The sequence below is a fragment of the Xyrauchen texanus genome, chromosome 15 (assembly GCF_025860055.1).
Source record: "Xyrauchen texanus isolate HMW12.3.18 chromosome 15, RBS_HiC_50CHRs, whole genome shotgun sequence".
In the NCBI taxonomy this organism is placed as follows: Eukaryota; Metazoa; Chordata; class Actinopteri; order Cypriniformes; family Catostomidae; genus Xyrauchen; species Xyrauchen texanus.
Window position 1 is genome coordinate 4,485,895 of NC_068290.1, and position 23,264 is coordinate 4,509,158.

Here is a 23,264-nt window from a genome sequence, read left to right on the forward strand (position 1 = left end):
TTCAGCCACAAGTAAAACTGACATCTAAGACAGAAGTGATCGAACCCCAGCACAACGTGAATATGGCTTGCGACCCAGACGCACAGCGCAAAGCGAGCGCAAAGCGAGCGCAACGCGGAGCGCAAAGCGAGGACAACGCGAGGGCAACGCGAAGTGCGGTTGCGAAAGACAAACACAAACAACTGATGTGATTGCATGTCACCAAGATGACATAAGAGCAATGCACTCATGCAAATAAAAGACCAGACATGGAGCTTGAGTGTCCGGATCCTGACACCATAACCAAAACCGTACCAGACACGAGAGATCCTGACTCCATGCTCCGAACATGAAACACAAGACCGACCGAAGAGCACATGGCAGGGAAACCAAAACCCGAAACTGTGCACTCACACAGAGACAGAAAACGAAGGACAACACAGACATAGAACAAGAGTGTCAGGATCCTGTTGCAACAAAAACCCAGACTGTCAAAGTGACAGGATCCTCACACCTTGTTGCATTATGTGCCAATTGCGTGAGTTGGAATGCCTATAACTCCAGAAGTATTATAGATATCTTAACATCCTTTTAGGTTTTGATTCAGAACAAATCCTTGATTTTGTGTTTAAATTTTTAAGGTGCTATATGGTTAAATCCCAGAGATATGGGGCTCTAAATGTGGCTCCACCTTTTTTTAATGGTTGTTCTTCAGATATGAATTATACCTGTGAGGCTTGTTGTGCTAGTACAGGCTTTTTGCCCGATATAAAATATAGCGTCTTCCTTATTTCCTTTTCATTTTGGGTTGAAATGTGGCCTGGACATGTTTTGCTGAGATTCACCCATTGAATCTAGCTCTAGTCAGGTTTTGTTCAAAGTGAGTGCGTCCTTTCTTCACATATTACTGATGTGTTGATGTTTACAGTGAGAAGACACTGTGGGAGTTCATCACCATGGAGTTCTCATTATACATTCACAGAGCAGAATCAAAGAGAAGCTAAATTTGGAGAGATGTGGACCATGTGCTGCTCACAGACCTGATAATGAATGCGACTGCTGCCTTCATGTAATCAGACACTTATGAAATGTGTACATGCTGGCAGGGCTTTGATAGCACATTGTTCCTAGACTCTGCGGGGTTGCCAGCACCTCACCTTCCTCCTCCTTTAACATGCTGGTCAGGAAGTTGTTTTTCTTGGCACGTGTCGTTGACATAATTGGCATAATTTATTTTCTACAGTTCTGGAGATATGAAACATGTTGTTGTTTTACTTTTCATCTTTAGTTGGTTCCAGAAGGAAAAAGAAGTAAAAAAAATCCCATTTATGTTGTCCAAAGGGGAATTGATTATTATCGATAACACATAAATATCTATTATATATGCATATATATATATATATATATATATATATATATATTCACCCACTGTGAAATTTGGTGGAGGATCGGTGATTATCTGGGGCATAAATTCACCCAACAGCAATATGAAAGACTGGTAGAGAGCATGCCAAGACGCATGAAAGCTGTGATTGAAAATCAGGGTTATTCCACCGAGTATTGTTTTGTGAACTCTTCATAATATAAAACATTAGTATTATGCTGTTTACAAATGAATATTAACTTATTTTCTTTGCTTTATTTGAGGTCCCAAAACACTGCATATTTTTTTTATTTTGACCAGTTGATATTTTCAGCAAATAAATGCTCTAAATTACAATATTTTGATTTGAAATTTGGGAGAAATGTTGTCAGTACTTCATAGAATAAAACAAAAATGTTAATTTTACTCTAACACATCTATAAACAGTAAATCCAGAGAATCTGATCATTTTGCAGTGGTCTCCAGAGCTATATATAAAAAAGAAACGTCCTCTCACTTTCAACTGCTTTTATTTTCAGCAAAATTTAACATGTGTAAATATTGTATGAACATAAAAAGTTAATTTCACAGACTTGTGACTAACAGAAATGGAATAATGTGTCCCTGAACAAAGGGGGGTTCCAAAATCAAAAGTAACAGTCAGTATCTGGTGTGGCCACCAGCTGCATTAAGTACTGCAGTGCATCTCCTCCTCATGGACTGCACCAGATTTGCCAGTTCTTGCTGTGAGATGTTACCCCACTCTTCCATCAAGGCACTTGCATGTTCCTGTGCATTTCTGGGGGGAATGGCCCTAGCCCTCACACTCCGATCCAACAGGTCCCAGACGTGCTCAATGGGATTGAGATCCGAGCTCTTCGCTGGTCATGGCAGAACACTGACATTCCTGTCTTGCAGGAAATCACGAAGAGTTTGGCTGGTGGCATTGTCATGATGGAGGGTCATGTCAGGATGAGCCTGCAGGAAGGGTACCACATGAGGATGTCTTCCCTGTAACGCACAGCTTTGAGATTGCCTGCAATGATGAGTCCGATGATACTGTGACACACCGCCCCAGACCATGACGGACCCTCCACCTCCAAATCGATCCCGCTCCAGAGTACAGACCTCAGTGTAACACTCATTTCTTCGACAATAAACGTGAGTCCGCCCATCACCCCTGGTGAGACAAAACTGTGACTCATCAGTGAAGAGCACTTTTTGTCAGTCCTGTCTGGTCCAGCAAGGTGGGTTTGTGCCCATAGGTGACGTTGTTGCCGGTGATATCTGGTAAGGACCTGCCTTACAACAGTCCTACAAGACCTCAGTCCAGCCTCTCTCAGTCTATTGCAGACAGTCTGAGCACTGATGGAGGGATTGTGCATTCCTGGTGTAACTCAGGCAGTTGTTGTTGTCATCCTGTACCTGTCCTGCAGGTGTGATATTCGGATGTACTGATCCTGTGCAGGTGTTATTACACGTGGTCTGCCGCTGCGAGGATGATTAGCTGTCCTTCTGTCTCCCTGTAGCACTCTCTTAGGTGTCTCACAGTACGGACATTGAAATGTATTGCCCAGGCCACATCTGCAGTCCTCATGCCTCCATGCAGCATGCATAAGGCACATTCAGGCAGATGAGCAGGAACCCTGGACATCTTTCTTTTAGTGTTTTTCAAAGTCAGTAGAAATGTTTCTTTAGTGTCCTAAGTTTTAATAACTGTGACCTTATTTGCCTACCATCTGTGAGCTGTTAGTGTCTTAACGACCGTTCCACAGGTGCATGTTCATTAATTGTTTATGGTTCATTGAAAAAGCATGGAAAACATTTTTTATTTTACAATAAAGATCTGTAAAGTTATTTGGATTTTCTCAAAATTATCTTTAAAATACAGTGTCCTGAAAAAGGGACATTTCTTTTTTTGAGTTGATATATCATTTAAATAGCACATTTCATACATAAAATGAAGCTCAAATTGCTTAACATATGAATACATAAAATGCATTTCTTAGCATCATCCAGCAAAACAAAGGGTTGAATAGTAGAAGATAAAAGCAGGTCTTAGTAACATAATTTATGTGAGATTTAAAACTCAGTTCACTACCAAGGTTCCTCACTTGTGTCTTTGACAGTAGAGCCAGTGTAAGTAGTGCAGTTTCAATTGTCTCTCTCTCTCTCATATTTTTTGCCAACAATAAAAATAAATACAATGCAAAAATTGTTTATCCTCTTTCAGTTTCAGAAAGCTTGTGTTCATTCATAGTAGGATGCTGTATATTATACAGTATGTAGTATATTAGACATTATAGATATAGGATTAAGTAAAAAAAATTTGGGCCCTAAAAATAGTCTACATTTTCTGAAGCAAAATGTAATTTCTTATTTCGTTCTTTTGATTTCGGGGTGAAATATGACCTAGATATGTTCTTGACAGGTTTTGTGAGATTTGCCCTTCTATTTGATATAAGATCATGATGATAGTCTCGGGAGATCAGTGATGGCACGGCCTACACCCCCTCCTCCTCATCTTCATCAGAGTCTGCCCTCCAGGTGGCTTTGATATGAGTTTATCCGCCGGTTCAGAGGTGGATTGGGGTTTTGTGCCGGCTTAAAGTCTCCTGATGGATTCTGCTCTTTGTCGATACTGTTGGTATGGTGTTCTACTTCACCAATTTACTTTTTCACCTCGTCTGTGCCTTCTGTCTACCTCGGTTTTGGTGACACTGAAGTTGTCCAGGAGAATGTATGCTTTCCTTTACCTTCTCTCCTCTTTAAAGGGATTGTTCACCCCCCCCAAAAATTCTGTCTGTTCAAACCCGTATGGTGGAATACGGTGGCCGGGAAGTGCAAAGCAACATTACAAAGACTGAAACACTTTTACAAAGCTCGAGACAAATTTACATTTTGGAACACAAAATGGGAGTTTTTGAAGAATGTCCTTGCCGCACTTTTCTATATAATATACGTGAATGTGGACTGAGGCTGTCAAGATACAAAACACCAGCAAAAGTGGTCTAAACTATTTGTTCACTATATTACAGTTCGATAGCATTGGATGAGAAACTGACAAAATATTATAAGGCTATACTGAAAATTTTCAAAACTCGTCCTAGCTCACCTTTGCACATTAATGAGAAAAGTAGCAATGCCCATTTCATGAACGAATCATTCTTTTGAGTTCATTTTGGTCTAAAAACACAATATTTGATTGGAGAACTACTGTGAAGGGACAGATTATCAGTGACTAACAACTTAAATTTAATTATTTTCCTCACACAAAGTCACCATGTCATTTTTCCTTGCACACATAAATATGCATTGCTGAAGTGCAGCTTTATCTTAGCTTAATTCTTTAATTACCGACCTCAATTATAATTTTCTTTTGAGCCAATTAAATTAGGAAAACAAAAATATTAGAGTAAATTGAAACAACATGCCATTAGTTGTTAAATCTTATTTATGTGACAAACCTTTTTTTTCTCCCCTTTGCTCCACAATCTGGAATATCCAATTCCCAATGCACTCTTAAGTCCTCGTGGTGGCATAGTGACTCCCTTCAATCCGGGTGGCGGAGGACGAATCTCAGTTGTCTCCGCATCTGAGACCATCAGTCCACTCATCTTATCACGTGGATTGTTGAGCACATTACCACGGAGCCACAGCACGTGTGGAGGCTTCACGCTATTCTCCGCAGCATCCATGCACAACTCACCACGTGCCCCACCGAGAGTGATATCCACACATTATAGCGACCACAAGGAGGTTACCCCATGTGACTCTACCCTCCCTAGCAACCAGGCCAATTTGGTTGCTTAAGAGACCTGGCTGGAGTCACTCAGCATGCCCTGGATTTGAACTCAAGACTCCAGGGGTGGTAGTCAGCATCAATACTAGCCTGTGACATACCTTTTTTAGTACATCTAACAAAGGTTTTCTAGTTATTCTGACATAAAAATGAACATAAGTTGAATTTACTGAAAAAGTGTGATGCTACTTATTTTAAGTAAATCCAACACGTAATTTTTCAAAGTGTACTGTATGCCTTCAGAAGACTTGAAATAAAGCATACAAATCCATCCATCCATCCATTTTTAAAGCAGCTTGTCCTATGTAGGTTTGCGGGCAGTGCTGGAGTGGGTAGTGCTGGAGCCTATCCCAGCTGTCTCGGGTCGAAGGCAGGGAAACCTCCTGGACATGTGGCCAGTCCATCACAGGGCAAACACACACAGACACACCCACTCTCACTCTCACTCTCACCTGCAGGCAATTTCGAATTTCAAATGCACTTAACCTGCATGTTTTTGGACTGTGGGGGAAACTGGAGCACGCAGAGGAAACCCACGCGAACATGGGGAGAACATGCAAACTCCACACAGAAAGGCCCTAGGTGAGCCGGGACTCAAACCGGGGACCTTCTTGCTGTGAGGCGACAGTGCTGCCCACTAACCCCCTGTGCCTACAAGTTACATAGACTTTCATTATTTGGAAAAATTTGAAAGGATATTATTCATAAATTCACCTTTTGTGTTCCATTGAAGAAACAAAGTCATAACGGTTTGGAACAACATGAGAGTGAGTAAATTATAACAGAAAATCAATTGTTGGGTGAACTGTTCCTTTAAGGATATGTTTCCTTGGTGAGAAAAAGCTAGAGGCAGGAATCATTTGTCAATGCGATGGGTGCGGCGTCAATGGAAGCCCATGTGAGTTTCACCTATATTGAATTTGCAAATCTTGATGCTCTCAGCTCAACGTAGGCGTCATGAGTTTGCAATTAAAGATTCATACATGCCACAGGAGAGCCACACTGTAAGCCATGTGTTCATCGCATTTCCAGGTTTAGCTTCTGCTGAAAAGATGCAATCAATGTTGACTAAAAGGTTTCTTTTGTGCACATTTTGCACCGATGCAAAATCCCCCCTGCCCTCCTCAGAAAAGAATACGCATCCTCAGCTGCGCCACAATCATGCGTCTGACTATTCTTGCTGTTCTGCCTATATGCAGATACAGTGAAAGTGGAGATATTCAGTGTATGAATTTCCAATAAGGTATTATCTTTCTATGAAAGGAATATTGGAGATACCTCCACTGTCATTTTCCCAATGCACAAAAGGATTGCCATATAAATGGAACTATTTTGGCAGGTCCACGAGAAAGAGACAAACAGACACCAGTCAATGACATGTACACACCTAATCATGAGTGTTGATTATTCTGTAATCAATGAGTGTTGATTATTCATGTTTTTGAGACATTATAGACACTACAGCTGATTTTCTGATAAATCGTTCTTATTCAAATTATGTCCAGCATCATCCAATCAGTGCCAACCATGTTAAAATTAGGGGTGTGCAGTGAAGCCATTATGTGTATCTATATCTGTTCATATGACAAAATTATTTGTATCTGTCTCTGTATTCGGATAGAACCGAGTGTGGGCGGGGCTTAAACTGGAAGTGCGTCAAAACTAAATTAAATGCCCATTTGTAAGTATTACTCTTACATTTATAGTTTCTGTTAATAAAATATGCCTTGTATATGTCTTTTCATAATAATAGCCTAATAAGTATTATTATTATTATCATTGTTATACAATTATTATTACAAAAATATTTTTGTATTAGTTTTGGTTTTCTTACTAGATGAAGCTGAATTTGTTGTCTACATTAACTGTGGAACATTTTGTGGTTTCTCCTGGTATTTCAGATATTAATATCTGCATGAAACAGAATGTTTGTTTGTTGGTGCACGTATAAAACATTATTCTGGAGGCAAGCGGTATCAAGCAAAATGTGAAATGCCGAGCACACATTTTGCAGTGAATAATAATTACAAATCAAGCATTAAGAGAAATTAAAATAAAAAAAATATAGTCTAAAAACAGGTGAAAGTTCTTAATTTTATTTTAATTAATAATAATATTCTTATTCTATTGGGAATTTTTACGATAGGACACCATTATTTAGTTAAATAATAATAATAATAATAATAATGAGGTTAAATTTAAATAGCGTCTTTCAAGAGTTCAAGAACATTTAACATTTTCAAATTTAGCACGGTTTAAAAAAGAAAACGAAGAAAAGAATGTTTCCGTTTCTTCGTTTTACAGAAGGAGGAATATTCCAAATAGAGGAATACTTTTTGGAGCATTTTAACTTTTTTTCAGAATAAAGTATAAACTTGTTAATAACCTTAATTGCTGATGTAGGTATAAATGTGGTCAACTTTAAGAGACAGATAGATGGGAACCTGGGTAGCACAGTGAGTATTGACGCTGACTACCACCCCTTGAGTCGCGAGTTCAAATCCAGGGCGTGCAGAGTGACTCCAGTCAGGTCTCCTAAGTAACCAAATTGCCCCGGTTGCTACGGAGGGTAGTCACATGGGGTAACCTCCTCATGGTCACTATAATGTGGTTCACTCTCGGTGGGACTGAGTTGTGCGTGGATGCCACGGAGAATAGCGTAAAGCCTCCACACACGCTATGTCTCCATGGTAACGTGCTCAATAAGCCACATGAAATGATGTGCGGACTGATGGACTCAGATGCAGAGGCACCTGAGATTCATCCTCCAACACCCAGATTGAGGCGAGTCACTACGCCACCACACGGACTTAGAGCGCATTGGGAATTGAGCATTCCAAATTGCGGAGGAAAAGGGGAGAAAACATTTTTTAAAAGAGAGAGAGACTGATAGACAGGTACTGGCATAAAATAATCACTTCAGGTCAGGAATTTAACATTGCACTCAGGTTTAGGCTATAAATAAATACATGAGAATCATATGTGAATCGTGTATATGATGTCTCGTATCTTAGTTAATGTCACACTTGACCATCTCCAGACGCGCACCAATTAACAGTGACTGCAAACGGAGTCGAGACCGCGCTCATCCAATCTGAAATCACAACGTGCACATATTCAGGTTTACACTTTAGAAATATTGGCTTCATCCTTGTGCTTTTTGGATAATCAGTCATACAAATATATTTTATATTATTTGGATGAATCCATTATTTGTTTTGAAATCATTATCCCTGCCTTTCTGAATAAGGTATTCGGGCTATCCGGCACATCCCTAGTTAAAATAATATGTTGCATTGTACAATTCTGATTCTATGTACTGATTATCACTGTCCCATGTCTGCCAAACATGTTGAGTGGTCCAAACATCAACTGCAGCCTGAAACTGAACTTTTGGTCTGATTTTAGGATTTAATTCTATTTAATTCTGATTTCTGCATTGAGAGCTATATGATGCTCCCTTGCTCCCTATTTAGTGAATGACTTAACCTCCAGTGTGTTGTCTGTCTTTGCTGGTCTCAGAACAGTTTGAAATGCACCTTATTTTCATCCTAGGTCTATATAAAGTCTTTGAAAGCAATGTTTTTCAGCTTTTGGATGAACCTATTTATTCTCAGTGTGAAAATGCACAGTAAATATAGCGTATAGGAATGCATTAACTAATATTAATGAATAGAATCGTATTGCACAGAGATAACAAAATAACATTTAACAAAATGTATATTTAAATGAAGGAAAATGACCCACAGATGTGATATGTAGGAGCGCTTCAAGGAAATCAACATCATGTTGTTGTGATGCATGACTCGGTGCGAGTTGTTCCTATAAAACAATAGGTTTATGGAAATCCACTCCCAAATGGTAGGAAAGGTCATAGCTCATAGATTTTTCTCTGTTTGTTGTGACACAACATGTCGACTTACTATGTCCCAACCTATGGCGTGAGTTCGGGGGCAGTCTTTGAGACTGGGAAGACCTTTGGATAATTTGGGAAACCTGTTTGGAAACAGTCATTCATTTTGTCATTACATTTGGTGCCACTAGAGGCGCAGAATTGACACACTTTACCTTCACAGAGGCTAAGAGTGTAAGTAGTTTGTCTGCTCAGATGATCGACATTTAATGTGCAAATCCAGCTAACCCCACTCTATTCTGGCCTGTTTTTGTCCCGCGTTGTAAAATATACATGAGCTGTCTCGAGCATTAGCAACTCTCTCTGACACGTTCAAATGACTGACCCGACCAGACACTCCATCAAATGGACAATCCCTTACTCTCTCCCTTCAATCTCCAGAAACACCCCCCCTCAAATGACTGACAACTTATTGAGCTGACATTTGGAGAATCTGTAGAAAAGACAGCTCTCATACTCTCACCTGAGACATGAGTGTCTATTCAGAAAAGCTGTCCAGCTGAGGTAGTCTCCCATGTAGTCTTTTCCAATTATGTTCCCAAGTGGGAACATCTGCTGTCGGGGAGGCAAAACAATGCCCCCATATAAAAGGCCTGTGAGATGTCTTCAGTTGAGTAAGTGCAGCCTTAAATGTTTTTCTTTTTGATGGAAGAACCAAGGCGATGGCCACCCTTCCCCTCCCTTTCCCAAGAAAACCCCTTTGAAGGGCCCCGCCAGGGTCCAACCCACAGTTGCCCATCCTTCAGACCCTTATAATGTAATCTGGAGTGTCTCCCATTGCAGACAGGGGTAGCACAAACCGTATTAGTGTGTAAATGCAGGGAGGGGTAATAAGAAAGCTCTCAGCCCAAGAGAGGGAGCAGAAAAAAACACTGGATGTGAGCCGGTTCCCAGAAACCCTTACTCTCGTCTTCAATACTCAACAGAGCTTATTATCCGCCCATATATGAAGATGACTCTAAAATAGAGCCAAGCGAAGGAGCCACATGGGGTGACAAGCGACACCAGGCCATTAAAATTTTCAGCTTTTACGTTTGGACTAGGTTTAAAAGAGCTTGCTTATTTCATCGGGAATGTTCCAGATTCCAATATGGACATCTTGGCTAATTAGGCTGGTCATTCATTATTCTCTGTCTGACTTGTTTCTGTTATTCTTTCTTTTTTTTATATTTTAAACGACTCCCCATGTCCTCTTCCAGCATCTCTTCTTTCTCTTCTTACAGTTTTATGACCTAGAATTCCCCCCAGAGTTAGCTATTCTCTCTTGCTGTGCTTTATTTCAATACTTTTCGCTGGGTATAAATTACAAAAAAACTGTTAAATCATGAAGAAAACAATTTCACACGGAGCATTTAGTTTCCACTAGTTTCAGCCTCAGACAACATAAAAAATGAATGTACAGAGTTGATAATGTGAGGGCATTTGGATATGAAATAATCACTGGACTTGCTGTAGATTCAGGTAAGTTGCACTGATGTTTGAGGCACTTGGTAGCAAGTTTAACTAGAACAACCAGAACTGGATAATCTGCTTTGTTTTTTGAGTTATGTCAGTGAAATAAATACACTCGCCTAAAGGATTATTAGGAACACCTGTTCAATTTCTCATTAATGCAATTATCTAATCAACCAATCACATGGCAGTTGCTTCAATGCATTTAGGGGTGTGGTCCTGGTCAAGACAATCTCCTGAACTCCAAACTGAATGTCAGAATGGGAAAGAAAGGTGATTTAAGCAATTTTGAGCGTGGCATGGTTGTTGGTGCCAGACGGGCCGGTCTGAGTATTTCACAATCTGCTCAGTTACTGGGATTTTCACGCACAACCATTTCTAGGGTTTACAAAGAATGGTGTGAAAAGGAAAAACATCCAGTATGCGGCAGTCCTGTGGGCTGAAAATGCCTTGTTGATGCTAGAGGTCAGAGGAGAATGGGCCAACTGATTCAAGCTGATAGAAGAGCAACTTTGCCTGAAATAACCACTCGTTACAACCGAGGTATGCAGCAAAGCATTTGTGAAGCCACAACACGCACAACCTTGAGGCGGATGGGCTACAACAGCAGAAGACCCCACCGGTACCACTCATCTTCACTACAAATAGGAAAAAGAGGCTACAATTTGCAAGAGCTCACCAAAATTGGACAGTTGAAGACTGGAAAAATGTTGCCTGGTCTGATGAGTCTAGATTTCTGTTGAGACATTCAGATGGTAGAGTCAGAATTTGGTGTAAACAGAATGAGAACATGGATCCATCATGCCTTGTTACCACTGTGCAGGCTGCTGGTGGTGGTGTAATGTGTGGGGGTTGTTTTCTTGGCACACTTTAGGCCCCTTAGTGCCAATTGGGCATCGTTTAAATGCCACGGCCTACCTGAGCATTGTTTCTGACCATGTCCATCCCTTTATGGCCACCATGTACCCATCCTCTGATGGCTACTTCCAGCAGGATAATGCACCATGTCACAAAGCTCGAATCATTTCAAATTGGTTTCTTGAACATGACAATGAGTTCACTGTACTAAAATGGCCCCCACAGTCACCAGATCTCAACCCAATAGAGCATCTTTGGGATGTGGTGGAACGGGAGCTTCGTGCCCTGGATGTGCATCCCACAAATCTCCATCAACTGCAAGATGCTATCCTATCAATATGGGCCAACATTTCTAAAGAATGCTTTCAGCACCTTGTTGAATCAATGCCACGTAGAATTAAGGGAGTTCTGAAGGCGAGAGGGGGTCAAACACAGTATTAGTATGGTGTTCCTAATAATCCTTTAGGTGAGTGTATGTTAGTTTGACAAAGCCAACATACTGATATTCTACAGACATGGTTTACGTTTTTTTCAATATAACTAAACCCAGAACAACACTTTCTGACTGTAACTCCTCCTAGAGCTTTGAAGCTACATCCACCAAAGTTGGCACAGGCCTTCAGACGGTTCTGACTGGGCTTGCTATGATTTTCCGAACTGATCAGAATTATGGTTTTCGAACAGTTGCCATTCAAAATCAACCACTGCAACCACTGGGTGGTGCCATGATTTTTTTATTGTATTTTTTTATTCCCTTTTCTCTCAATTTGGAATGCCCAATTCCTACTACTTAGTAGGTCCTCGCGTTGGCGCAGTTACTCACCTCAATCTGGGGGGCGGAGGACAAGTCTCAGTTGCCTCCGCTTCTGAGACCATCAATCCGCTCATCTTATCATGTGGCTCGCTGTGCATGACACCGCGGAGACTCATGATACTCTCCGTGATCCACGTACAACTTACCACACACCCCATTGAGAGTGAGAACCCCTAATCGTGACCACTAGAAGGTTACTCCATGTGACTCTACCCTCCCTAGCAACCGGGCCAATGTGATTGATTAGGAGACTTGGCTGAAGTCACTCAGCATGCCCTGGATTCGAACTTGTGATTCCAGGGGTGGTAGTCAGTGTCAGTACTCGCCAGGGGCGTAGCACCAAATTTTGGGCCCTGGGTACAAACCATCTTGCTGGGCCCCCGTACCAAATATGTATGTATAGAAAACTGACTTCTAAGGGGCCCCCCCTGCCTCGGGCCCTGGGTACTCGGTACCCTTTACCCCCCCAGTCCGACGCCCCTGGTACTCGCTGAGATTCCCAGGCCTCGGGCTGCGTCATGATTATTCTTATTGCCTGTTTTCTATTTCTGGACTTGAGACGACAAGAGAAAACTGCCAAAATTTAATTTAATTTTAATTTAATTTGTTTAATTTAATTTAATTTAATTTGACCAATTGTCACACATTATACATACATTTCTGCATATACATGGTGAAATTATTTATTTTTCACATATCCCAGCTAAGCTGGGGTCAGAGTGCAGGGTGCAAAATGAGCGATCCTTAGGAGAACAACAACCATTTAATTGTTTGAATTTCAGGCTCAACTTGTGCAGTTGTTGGCTGTCATAACAACTCAGAATAATTCATGATATCAGCGTAACTAAACTCAGACCATCGCTTCATGTCATACACACTTAGGTGAGACACTGTCAAAAGGTCATCTCGACACTGTGGAGTATCGGCATGTTTTGGACCATTTTTACAAATGTAATAACCTAAACATTACACATCCTGCTAAGAATTTTTGCTGATATGAGTGAAAGCAGTAACAATTGCTGAAATTGAAAACAGTCGAATCGTGGAGCAATTCCGCATTCACGAAAAAGGTGGGTATACTTGTATTAACGGAATGTTCATATGGGCCAAGAACGTTCAAACTCCAACTGTAAAAAAATTAAAATGTAAACAAGGCCTTTAATCTGCATTAGGACACTTCCACACGAAAACATTATTATACATTTTTTTTAAAGCATTAATTTTGTTATGTTTTGTCCTTTCGTCCAGCGTTTTAGTCCAGCGAAAATGCCTCCCAAGCGGATTCATTTGAAAATGGCATCTTCACGTTGTAATGTGGACAGGGATACTGAGGTATTCGAAAACTATGACGTACTTGTTGTCATGTGATACAGTCATGTGATCCATTCAACCCAAAGCAATCAAGATGGCGGCCCATGTTGCAGCAGCTCCACAGACTATTTAGCAGAGACGGGCCACTTCTATTAAAATTAATGAGAGAAATTGGAACACCCAACGGTCAGCAGATATAGAAAGGAAGTCCAGCCGTATAGGTAAAAGAGCCAATCGCTTTTTAGATACAGATATCGCCAGCTAATTGTGATTGTTCGCTTTAAATGTCAGTCAGACTGTCACCTTACAATTCCAGTTTAAATGCCAAAGTATACTTCAGTTTTCCACGTGAAGCAAATTTCGTCATCAGCACAGTACATGTGTACATTCCGCATCTTGGCACATCGTCGGTGCATGCGCCTGCCATTGACTGTATTAAAAGAGTGTCGCAAAGCAGTTGTAATGTGCAGGCATCAAACACATCTCTATTGCCTCGCGGTCAAAAGAGTATACTTGAGAAGGCTGAGCACTCATGAGCACTTTGTGTGGGACAGAGTGGCACATGGAGAAAAAAGGAAGAGTACCCTAGCTGTAGGTGGGCAGTTGCAATGGAGACCAGATTTTATGCTGATAGTCCAAGGTCTGGCTAGAGAATTGTCTGACTTATCCTCTCTTCCCAACAGATCTGCTCGCTTCGACTGTGGACAGCGTGTTTGTGTTCCAGGAAGGTGTGGAAGGTGACACTAACGCAGCTACTGCGTACGACGCTATAGTAGTGGAACAGTGGACAATCATCGATGTGAGTGTCACTCAAATGCACTTCCATTCTGTTTTTAGAGCAGCTATTGTCCTATTTTCATGTACAGAACAACATGACCCAATATGCCTTTAATATAAATGGCTCAATTTGAATAACGTGAAGTAGTGTTTTGGCCATGATTGACAGCACGAATGAACGAATCATTCTTTTTAAAGTGTGTGACTGCTTTTTTGTCTTTTTCCTGCTTTCTATAACTGACTGTAGCATGAGCATGGTCCTATCCTCTCTAAGTGAGCGGTTCTTGAACAGAACAAGCCGCAAAACAGACCAGACTTTGTCGATAGTCAAAAGTCTGGCTATGCGAAACTACCAGCACTGAGTGCGTGAAAGTACTTGCACATACTCCTAACAAACATTCAATTAAGTGAAGCTACTAAAACGTTGTCTTGAAGGTCACTGCAAATTACACACAAAAAAGCTGAAATCCCATTTTACATTAGAACTTCCTGTCTAAGTGACAGTAATAGGCCCTGCTGCGCAGAGTGACTTGGGTTTATTGTGTGTGTGTGTGTGTGTGTGTGTGTGTGTGTGTGTGTGTGTGTGTGTGTGTGTGTGTGTGTGTGTGTGTGAGTGTGAGTGTGAGGAGTGAATGAACTGGGCAGTGTTGCTTTAGTTAGCGCTGTATACTATCAGCGTAATCCAGCTTTAAGCTTTATTTTATAATCCTACAGCCCTCTTGTCTCTCTCTTTTTACTGAAGCATGGTGTTTTTTAATGTCGCTGAGGGTAAGGACACACCGCCTCTGGCCAGCATTATTCAGAGCAGATCGACTGACGCGCTGCATTCAAATCTAACTTTGCTTCACATTTACCTGTGTGCAGTGCGATTGTAATTTAAAGAAATAGTTCACCCAAAAATTAAAATTCAGTCATTATTTGCTCAACCTCGTGCTGTTTCATGTGGCCAGGATATTCTTCAGGATGTTCCACGGAAGAAAGTTATACAGGATTGGAATTACATGAGGGTGATAATTAGTCGTTCAATTTTAAATGCATTTAGTGTTGTTAAAATATATTTTTCTATGTGCTTCTTTTTAGTTAGTTGTTACTCAGTTTATTTTTTTATTTTTCTTCTTTAAGTTAGTATCTGTCTGTCTGTCTGTCTGTCTGTCTGTCTGTCTGTCTATTTGTCTGTCTGTCTAATTAGTTTTAAATTAGTTCTAATTCTTTTTAAATATATTTAGTTATCTATTCCATTTTTTTACATATTTATTAATTTATTTTATTTAGTTGTTATAATTTATGTATTTATCTTTTTATCTAATCTATTTTTATCTAATAAGTTATTCCATTTTAAATATATTTCGTTTTATGTGTTCCATTTTTTATGTATTTAAAAATGTATTTATTTGATTTAGTTGTTACTCAGTTTATTTCTTTATTTCTTTAAATTAGTATATCTATCTATCTATCTATCTATCTATGTCTCTATCTGTCATTTGTTCCACTTTTAATGTATTTAATTTTCTGTTCCATTTTGGGATAAATTTGTATTTTGTAAGTTGTTGGAATGTATTTATTAATTAATTTCTAGTTATTAAATGTTCCTATTTATTTAATAAATGTTTTATCTAATTAGTTATTCAATTTTAAATATAAACTCAGCAAAAAAAGAAACGTCCTCACTTTAAACTGCTTTTATTTTCAGCCAATTTAACATGTGTAAATATTTGTGTGAACATAAGTTTCAACAACTAAGACATAAACTGAAACATTTTCACAGACATGTGACTAACAGGGATGGAATAATGTGTCCCTGATCGGGGGGGCAGCGTCAAAATCAAAAGTAACAGTCAGTAGCTGCATTAAGTACTGCAGTGCATCTCCTCCTCATGGACTGCACCAGATTTGCCAATTCTTGCTGTGAGATGTTACCCCACTCTTCCATCAAGGCACTTGCAAGTTCCCGGACATTTCTGGGGGGATTGGACCTTGCCTTCACCCTCCAAACCAACAGGTCCCAGACATGCTCAATGGGATTGAGATCCGGGCTCTTCGCTGGCCATGGCAGAACACTGACATTCCTGTCATGCGCAGAACAAGCAGTATGGCTGGTGGCATTGTCATGATGGAGGGTCATGCCAGGATGAGCCTTCCCTGTAACACACAGCGTTGAGATTGCCTGCAATGACAATAAGCTCAGTCCGATGATACTGTGACATACCGCCCCAGACCTCCACCTCCAAATACATCCCACTCCAGAGTTCAGGCCTCAGTATAATGCTGATTCCTTCTACAATAAACTGACCATCACCCCTGGTGAGACAAAACCGCGACTCATCAGTGAAAAGCACTTTTTGCCAGTCCTGTCTGGTCCAGCAAAGGTGGGTTTGTGCCAATAGGCGACATTGTTGCTGGTGATGTCCTGGTAAGGACCTGCCTTACAACAGGCCTACAAGCCCTTAATCCAGCCTCTCTCAACCTATTGCAGACAGTCTGAGCACTGATGGAGGGATTGTGTGTTCAGGCAGTTGTTGTTGCTGTCCTGTACCTGCCACTGTGAGGACGATCCTTCCTGTCCTTCCTGTCTCCCTGTAGCGCTGTCTTAGGTGTCTCACAGTACGGACATTGAAATGTATTGCCCTGGCCACATCTGCAGTCCTCATGCCTCCATGCAGCATGCATAAGGCACGTTCACGCAGATGAGCAGGAACCCTGGATATCTTTCTTTTGGTGTTTTTCAGAGTCAGTAGAAAGGTTTCTTTAGTGCCCTAAATTTTTATAACTGTGACCTTAATTGTCTACCGTCTGTGAGCTGTTAGTGTCTTAACGACCGTTCCACAGGTGCATGTTCATTAATTGTTTATGGTTCATTGAACGAGTATGGAAAACTTTGAAAAGATCTGTAGTTATTAATTTTTTTTACAAAATGATCTTTAAAATACAGTCTCCAAAAAAAAGACGTTTCTTTTTTGCTGAGTTTATTTAGCTAGTTATCTGTTCCATTGTGTTAATGTATTTATTCATGTATTTTATTTAAGTTAGTGTATCTATCTATACAGTATATGTACATAAATGTCTGTCTGTCCCATCTTTAATTTAGTTAGAATCTTGAGACATAATATATATATATTGAAATGTTTAATTGTATGCACAAATCTCCAAAGCACTTACTGAATAACTGAGCCTTGTGTGTTCAATACAAGTCAAATTGAGCGAGGACTCTTTCTTGTCGTAAAGGAAAATCAATAGACAATGTAACCTTGGACATGCACTGCAGTGAGCACTCTCTGTCACCAGAGCTCAGCCCCTGAACCATAACAACAAAAACAGTTTTCCATTTTACATTTCCTTGAGGAATAATCTTTGAAGATTTACTCCCCGGCAACACTTATTAGTTTTGATCCACAGAGGAGGAAATTGCCTTAACTGCCTTTTATTACACTGGGAGTGAACTCTTGCTGTATATAAGGGTGCATTATTAAGAGGAGGGTAGATATTTCAGAAAGCTTCTGTGAACTGGAACTTACTTTCATTGGAGTCCAAAGAACAGACTTAATTCTGTGTAGCTGTGTTCAGGAAGTCATATGTGTTATGGTCCAAAATACCCTTTAAATGAACCCTCACTGGCCCAGTCTAGCATAATTGCAACATTTGTTTAAATCAATTAAAAATGCATATTTTGTTTATTAAATAAGTTACAAAAATTCTACACAGCTTATATTCAAAACTATCACAAAAGCTGTTTGGTGGGGGAAAATGCTAATTGAATGTCACAGCTTGCTAAAGTCAAACAAAATTCACCCAAAAACAAAATATGATTTTTAAAATCAGTGGCTTCCTAAAAAAAAACCACACTTTTATGAAGGAAAATTAATAATATTATTGGGTCTCTGAGGGTTAATGTAAATGTACCTGCAATAAATATATCTTACAGTCAATGAAACTGTATTTAGCTTTTTTATATTACAAAATATACTGTAATTCATCCCTATGACAGTGGAATAATTCAGCTGTTGTTCTCAGGCATTTCTCGGAGAAACTGCGCCTGTTACAAAAACATAAAGACACACAATTTTGTTCCTCATATTTTTATTTGTGTGGCTTAATGTGTTTAATATTCCACATATGCACTGCTGCATGAAGTTCTGGAGAAACAAAACAAATTAGGCATCCACTTAGGTAAAAGTTCTAACACATAATAATAAGTTATTAGTTTTAAAGTTCGAGTGATTTACTTGCCAAAGTCAACATTGACTGGCACTCAGCACTTGCCGATTGTTAATTGTGGACGTTGTTTTCATGCTGACATTGTATTGACCTAGCAACCACAGGCGGTGACAAAGTTGGGATGTTATTGTCAACATCACATTACCTGCATACGAAGTCTGGCACATTTTCCGGTCACTGAGAAATGAGGAGGAAATTGCTGTGATTAACATGAATATAAAAACATTTACCACAATGCATTATCCCTGCATCCTATTTCAAGAACATTTTGTAATTGAGTAAACACAGACAGATCAAGGACTGGAGAGGTCTGCAAGAAATCCGCCCAGGGCATCTAAAGACTTGATGTGAAATGTAGTCCGATCTTGTTATAGTTTTCCTGTCTAGCTCTCTGGATATCTTTCACCTCCGAAATGATTCATGTTTATCTAACAGTTTGTCACTACGGCCGGCTAAAATTATTTCCCCTTGTTTTAAAACATGCCAATGTCTGTAGAGTCTTACATTTACATTTATGCATTTGGCAGACGCTTTTATCCAAAGCAACTTACAGTGCAATTATTAGATGTCAATAGGGTAAACTAAGGTAGAAAAAGATTTCAGACTTTCTCTCTGGACAACGATGAAAGAGGTATAACAAAGTTGACCAGGTTAACATGTTAATGCAACACAAGCGACTATATGGAGTTTACTGTTTGAAGCACATGGCATATCTCTTGTTTAAAGTTACAAGAAATCCAATTATAGTTCAAATAGGATCACCTTAATTTGGTCTCCTTAGGATGTGAATAACTGTGGTCACTATAAACTGTTGTTGTATTGAAAAGAGTTGCATAAAGATTCTTCAACATGTCTTCTTTTGTGTTCCACAGAAAAAAAAAACAGCACAAGGGTTATATTTTCATGTTTGTGTGAACTATTCCGTGAAGTAGCCTGAGCTATAAAAGAGCAAAAACATTTACTTTGGGCAAAATAATTTAAGTATGTAGTTGGAGAAGACAGCAAAGTTTGAAGGTCAGTACAGTCATTGGAGCAGTGTTCAATCTAGACTAGACCATAAAAACATCCTTTGGCAACGTAACCTTTATGGCTCCTGCAGAGATGAGAAAAACATGCGACTTGCGGTTCCAAAGAACGCTTATTCTTCAGCACACAGTCCATGTGAATGTGGCTAGATGAACTTTCAGTGAATGGCAAAGTTACTAAAATTCATAATATTTAGCTTGTTAGGCAGTTGTTTAGTTATGTATTCCATTTAAAAGTATTTTAGTTCCACTTCTGTCACTCACTCGACGTTGTGTCGAATGAAGTGACACAAGGGGTCTTCCTGGGATGCCAAACGTACCTCTGAACCCGAGAAAAGGCCAATGTCAAGTTGGCAGACAGAATTTGAAGAATTTGCACACCTCACAGGCTGCGTACGCCCCCGTCTCCAGGACCCCTTCCAGGACCAGGAAAGCTCCGAAGCGCTCCTGAGACGGGCGACCCAGGCAGTCAGATGTTCGCTCCGGAGCTGGTACCAAGACCACTCCGTCCCCCGGTGGAGGGCCAGGAGGAGAATCCTTGTTTTCATTACTTTCATTTGCCGCACCGCCTTCGAGCTGCGGTACCCACATTCTCAATAAAAGTGCGATTTCCTCACTCCCTGGGTCATCCATCCGGTGCGCGCTATTCTCACGGCACCCCGGCCCCAAAACTCTACAGTCCCGCCTCCCGGTGCCGCGAAGCCCCGCTTCGTCAAAAGCGATCGTCCAGTTAGTGCCCCTCGAAAGGCGCCCGGAGACTGAACCCTCCCCGGCCTAGCCTATTCCCCTCCTGGGATCTCTCAGTGGTCCTCTCGGGCCGCTTGATTCCGTTGAGCTCAAGGCCTTCTCCCTGAAGACGGCCCTCCTGATCGCATTAGCCTCCATCAAGAGGGTTGGGGACCTTCAAGCGTTCTCTGTCAGCGACACCTGCCTGGAGTTCGGTCCGGCACATTCTCAAGTTATCCTGAGGCCATGTCCGGGCTACGTGGCCAAGGTTCCTACGACCCACTTCAGGGACCAGGTCATGAACCTGCAAACTCTGCCCTAGGATGAGGCAGACCCAGCCCTTTCGTTGCTATGTCCGGTACGTGCTTTGCGTATCTATTTGGACCACACGCAGTGCTTTAGATGTTCTGAGCAGCTCTTTGTCTGCTTTGGTGGACGGCGGAAAGGGAACGCCGTCTCCAAACAGAGGTTAGCTCACTGGGTCGTTGAAGCGATTTCTTTAGCTTATCACACCGAGGCCGTGCCCGGGCTCGAGCACACTCTACAAGAAGTGTGGCATTCTCGTGGGCACTGGCCCATGGCACCTCCTTAGCAGACATCTGCAGAGCAGTGGGCTGGACAACACCCAATACCTTTGCCAGATTTTACAATCTCAGGGTTGAGTCGGTCTCATCCCGTGTTTTGTCAGGTCCGAGCCAGTAGAACTCGGTAACGCGGCACAACCGACTGGGTGTTCCACTTGCACACAGTGCCATTCACAAATTAGCCACTAAGCGTCGCTCCCTGGATGTTCTCCTCCCTAGCCTTCTGGCCTGCAAATTCAGCGGAGCAATTTGTGTCCAGACCCACTACGTGTCACAGGTGCTCTGTACAGGGGTTGGGCTCCACGGGCTTAGTTCCCTTTTCAGGCAAACTCCCCGTGATGTATTCCCCCTGTCAGCGGACCCGCGTTTCCCTTGGTCAGCTCCGCTCCGGTCGCCATGCTTGTAGAGTCCCCCCTCATTAGGCTGGACCTACTACCGCACCATTTCCCACGTACGGCTTCACAATCCTCGTGGTGTATTTGCCGCTGAAATAATAGGACCGGGAAAGACTGCCTTCCCCGACGCATTTCATAGCATTAAGCCGCTTCACGTCCTATGTGAGAGACGTAGTGAGAGAGAAGGCCGCTGCTGCTGGGCTTGCTTCCATGCTAGTATGTAGCACCTGTTCCCCCCCTCAGGGGTGCGGGGTACCTAAGGTCTGTATGTGACATCTCTTTAGGGGTGTTGGGGAGGGCTACGTGCAGCCTACACAGGTGCCTCTAGCTAGTTATGTATTTCATTTCAAATGTTTATTTAGTTATTTAATCGGTTAGTCAGATTGTTTTTTGTTAGTTATGTATTCCAGTTCAAATGTTTGTTTAGTTAATTAGTCAGTTAGTATTTTAGTAAGTTAGACTGATTTTAGTTCCATATTAAATGTTTAGTTAGTTAGTTAGTTAGTCAGTCAGTCAGTTAGTTTGTTATTAAGTTAATATATTTTTGTTAGTTAGTTATGTATTACATTTTTATAAGTTTAGTTATTTAGTTAGTTAGTTAAGCAGTAAATGTATTAGTAAGTTAAATTGTCTGTTTTTTGTTAGTTTTGTATTCCATTTTTAAATAGTTAGTTAGTTAGTTAGTTAGTTAGTTAGTTAGTTAGTTAGTTAGTTAGTCAGTTCGTTTATTAGTAAGTTAGATTGTTTTTGTTAGTTATATATTCCATTTTTAAATAGTTAGTTAGTTAGTTAGTTTATTAGTAAGTTAGATTGTTTTTGTTAGTTATATATTAAATTTTTAAATAGTTAGTTAGATTGTTTTTGTTAGTTATATATTCAATTTTTAAATAGTTAGTTAGTTAGTTAGTTAGTTTATTAGTAAGTTAGATTGTTTTTGTTAGTTATATATTCAATTTGTTAATAGTTAGTTAGTTAGTTAATTAGTAAGTTAGATTGTTTTTGTTAGTTATATATTCCATTTTTAAATAGTTAGTTAATTAGTTAGTTAGTTAGTCAGTTCGTTTATTAGTAAGTTAGATTGTTTTTGTTAGTTATATATTCCATTTTTAAATAGTTAGTTAGTTAGTTAGTTAGTTAGTTAGTTAGTTAGTTAGTCAGTTCGTTTATTAGTAAGTTAGATTGTTTTTGTTAGTTATATATTCCATTTTTAAATAGTTAGTTAGTTAGTTAGTTAGATTGTTTTTGTTAGTTATATATTCAATTTTTAAATAGTTAGTTAGTTAGTTAGTTAGTTTATTAGTAAGTTAGATTGTTTTTGTTAGTTATATATTCAATTTTTAAATAGTTAGTTAGTTAGTTAGTTAGTTAGTTAGTTTATTAGTAAGTTAGATTGTTTTTGTTAGTTATATATTCAATTTTTAAATAGTTAGTTAGTTTATTAGTAAGTTAGATTGTTTTTGTTAGTTATATATTCAATTTTTAAATAGTTAGTTAGTTAGTTAGTTAGTTAGTTTATTAGTAAGTTAGATTGTTTTTGTTAGTTATATATTCCATTTTTAAATAGTTAGTTAGTTAGTTAGTTAGTTTATTAGTTAGTTAGATTGTTTTTGTTAGTTATATATTCAATTTTTAAATAGTTAGTTAGTTAGTTAGTTAGTTTATTAGTAAGTTAGATTGTTTTTGTTAGTTATATATTCAATTTGTTAATAGTTAGTTAGTTAGTTAGTTAGTTAGTTAGTTTATTAGTAAGTTAGATTGTTTTTGTTAGTTATATATTCCATTTTTAAATAGTTAGTTAGTTAGTTAATTAGTTAGTTAGTTAGTTAGTTAGTTAGTTAGTTAGTTAGTTAGTTAGTCAGTTCGTTTATTAGTAAGTTAGATTGTTTTTGTTAGTTATATATTCCATTTTAAATAGTTAGTTAGTTAGTTAGTTAGATTGTTTTTGTTAGTTATATATTCAATTTGTAAATAGTTAGTTAGTTAGTTAGTTAGTTAGATTGTTTTTGTTAGTTATATATTCAATTTTTAAATAGTTAGTTAGTTAGTTTATTAG

At 39.7% G+C, this 23,264-nt stretch overlaps 1 protein-coding gene across 2 annotated transcripts in view; it reads left to right on the forward strand.

The window, feature by feature from the left end:
- The window catches only part of LOC127655907 (raftlin-like), a 143,947-nt gene that overhangs the window by 97,559 nt on the left and 23,124 nt on the right, over positions 1 to 23,264 (forward strand). For both annotated transcript variants that reach the window (XM_052143961.1, XM_052143962.1), the window contains exon 7: positions 14,176 to 14,291. In XM_052143961.1, coding sequence (XP_051999921.1) covers positions 14,176 to 14,291 — 116 coding nt within the window. The remainder of the gene's footprint in view (positions 1 to 14,175; positions 14,292 to 23,264) is intronic.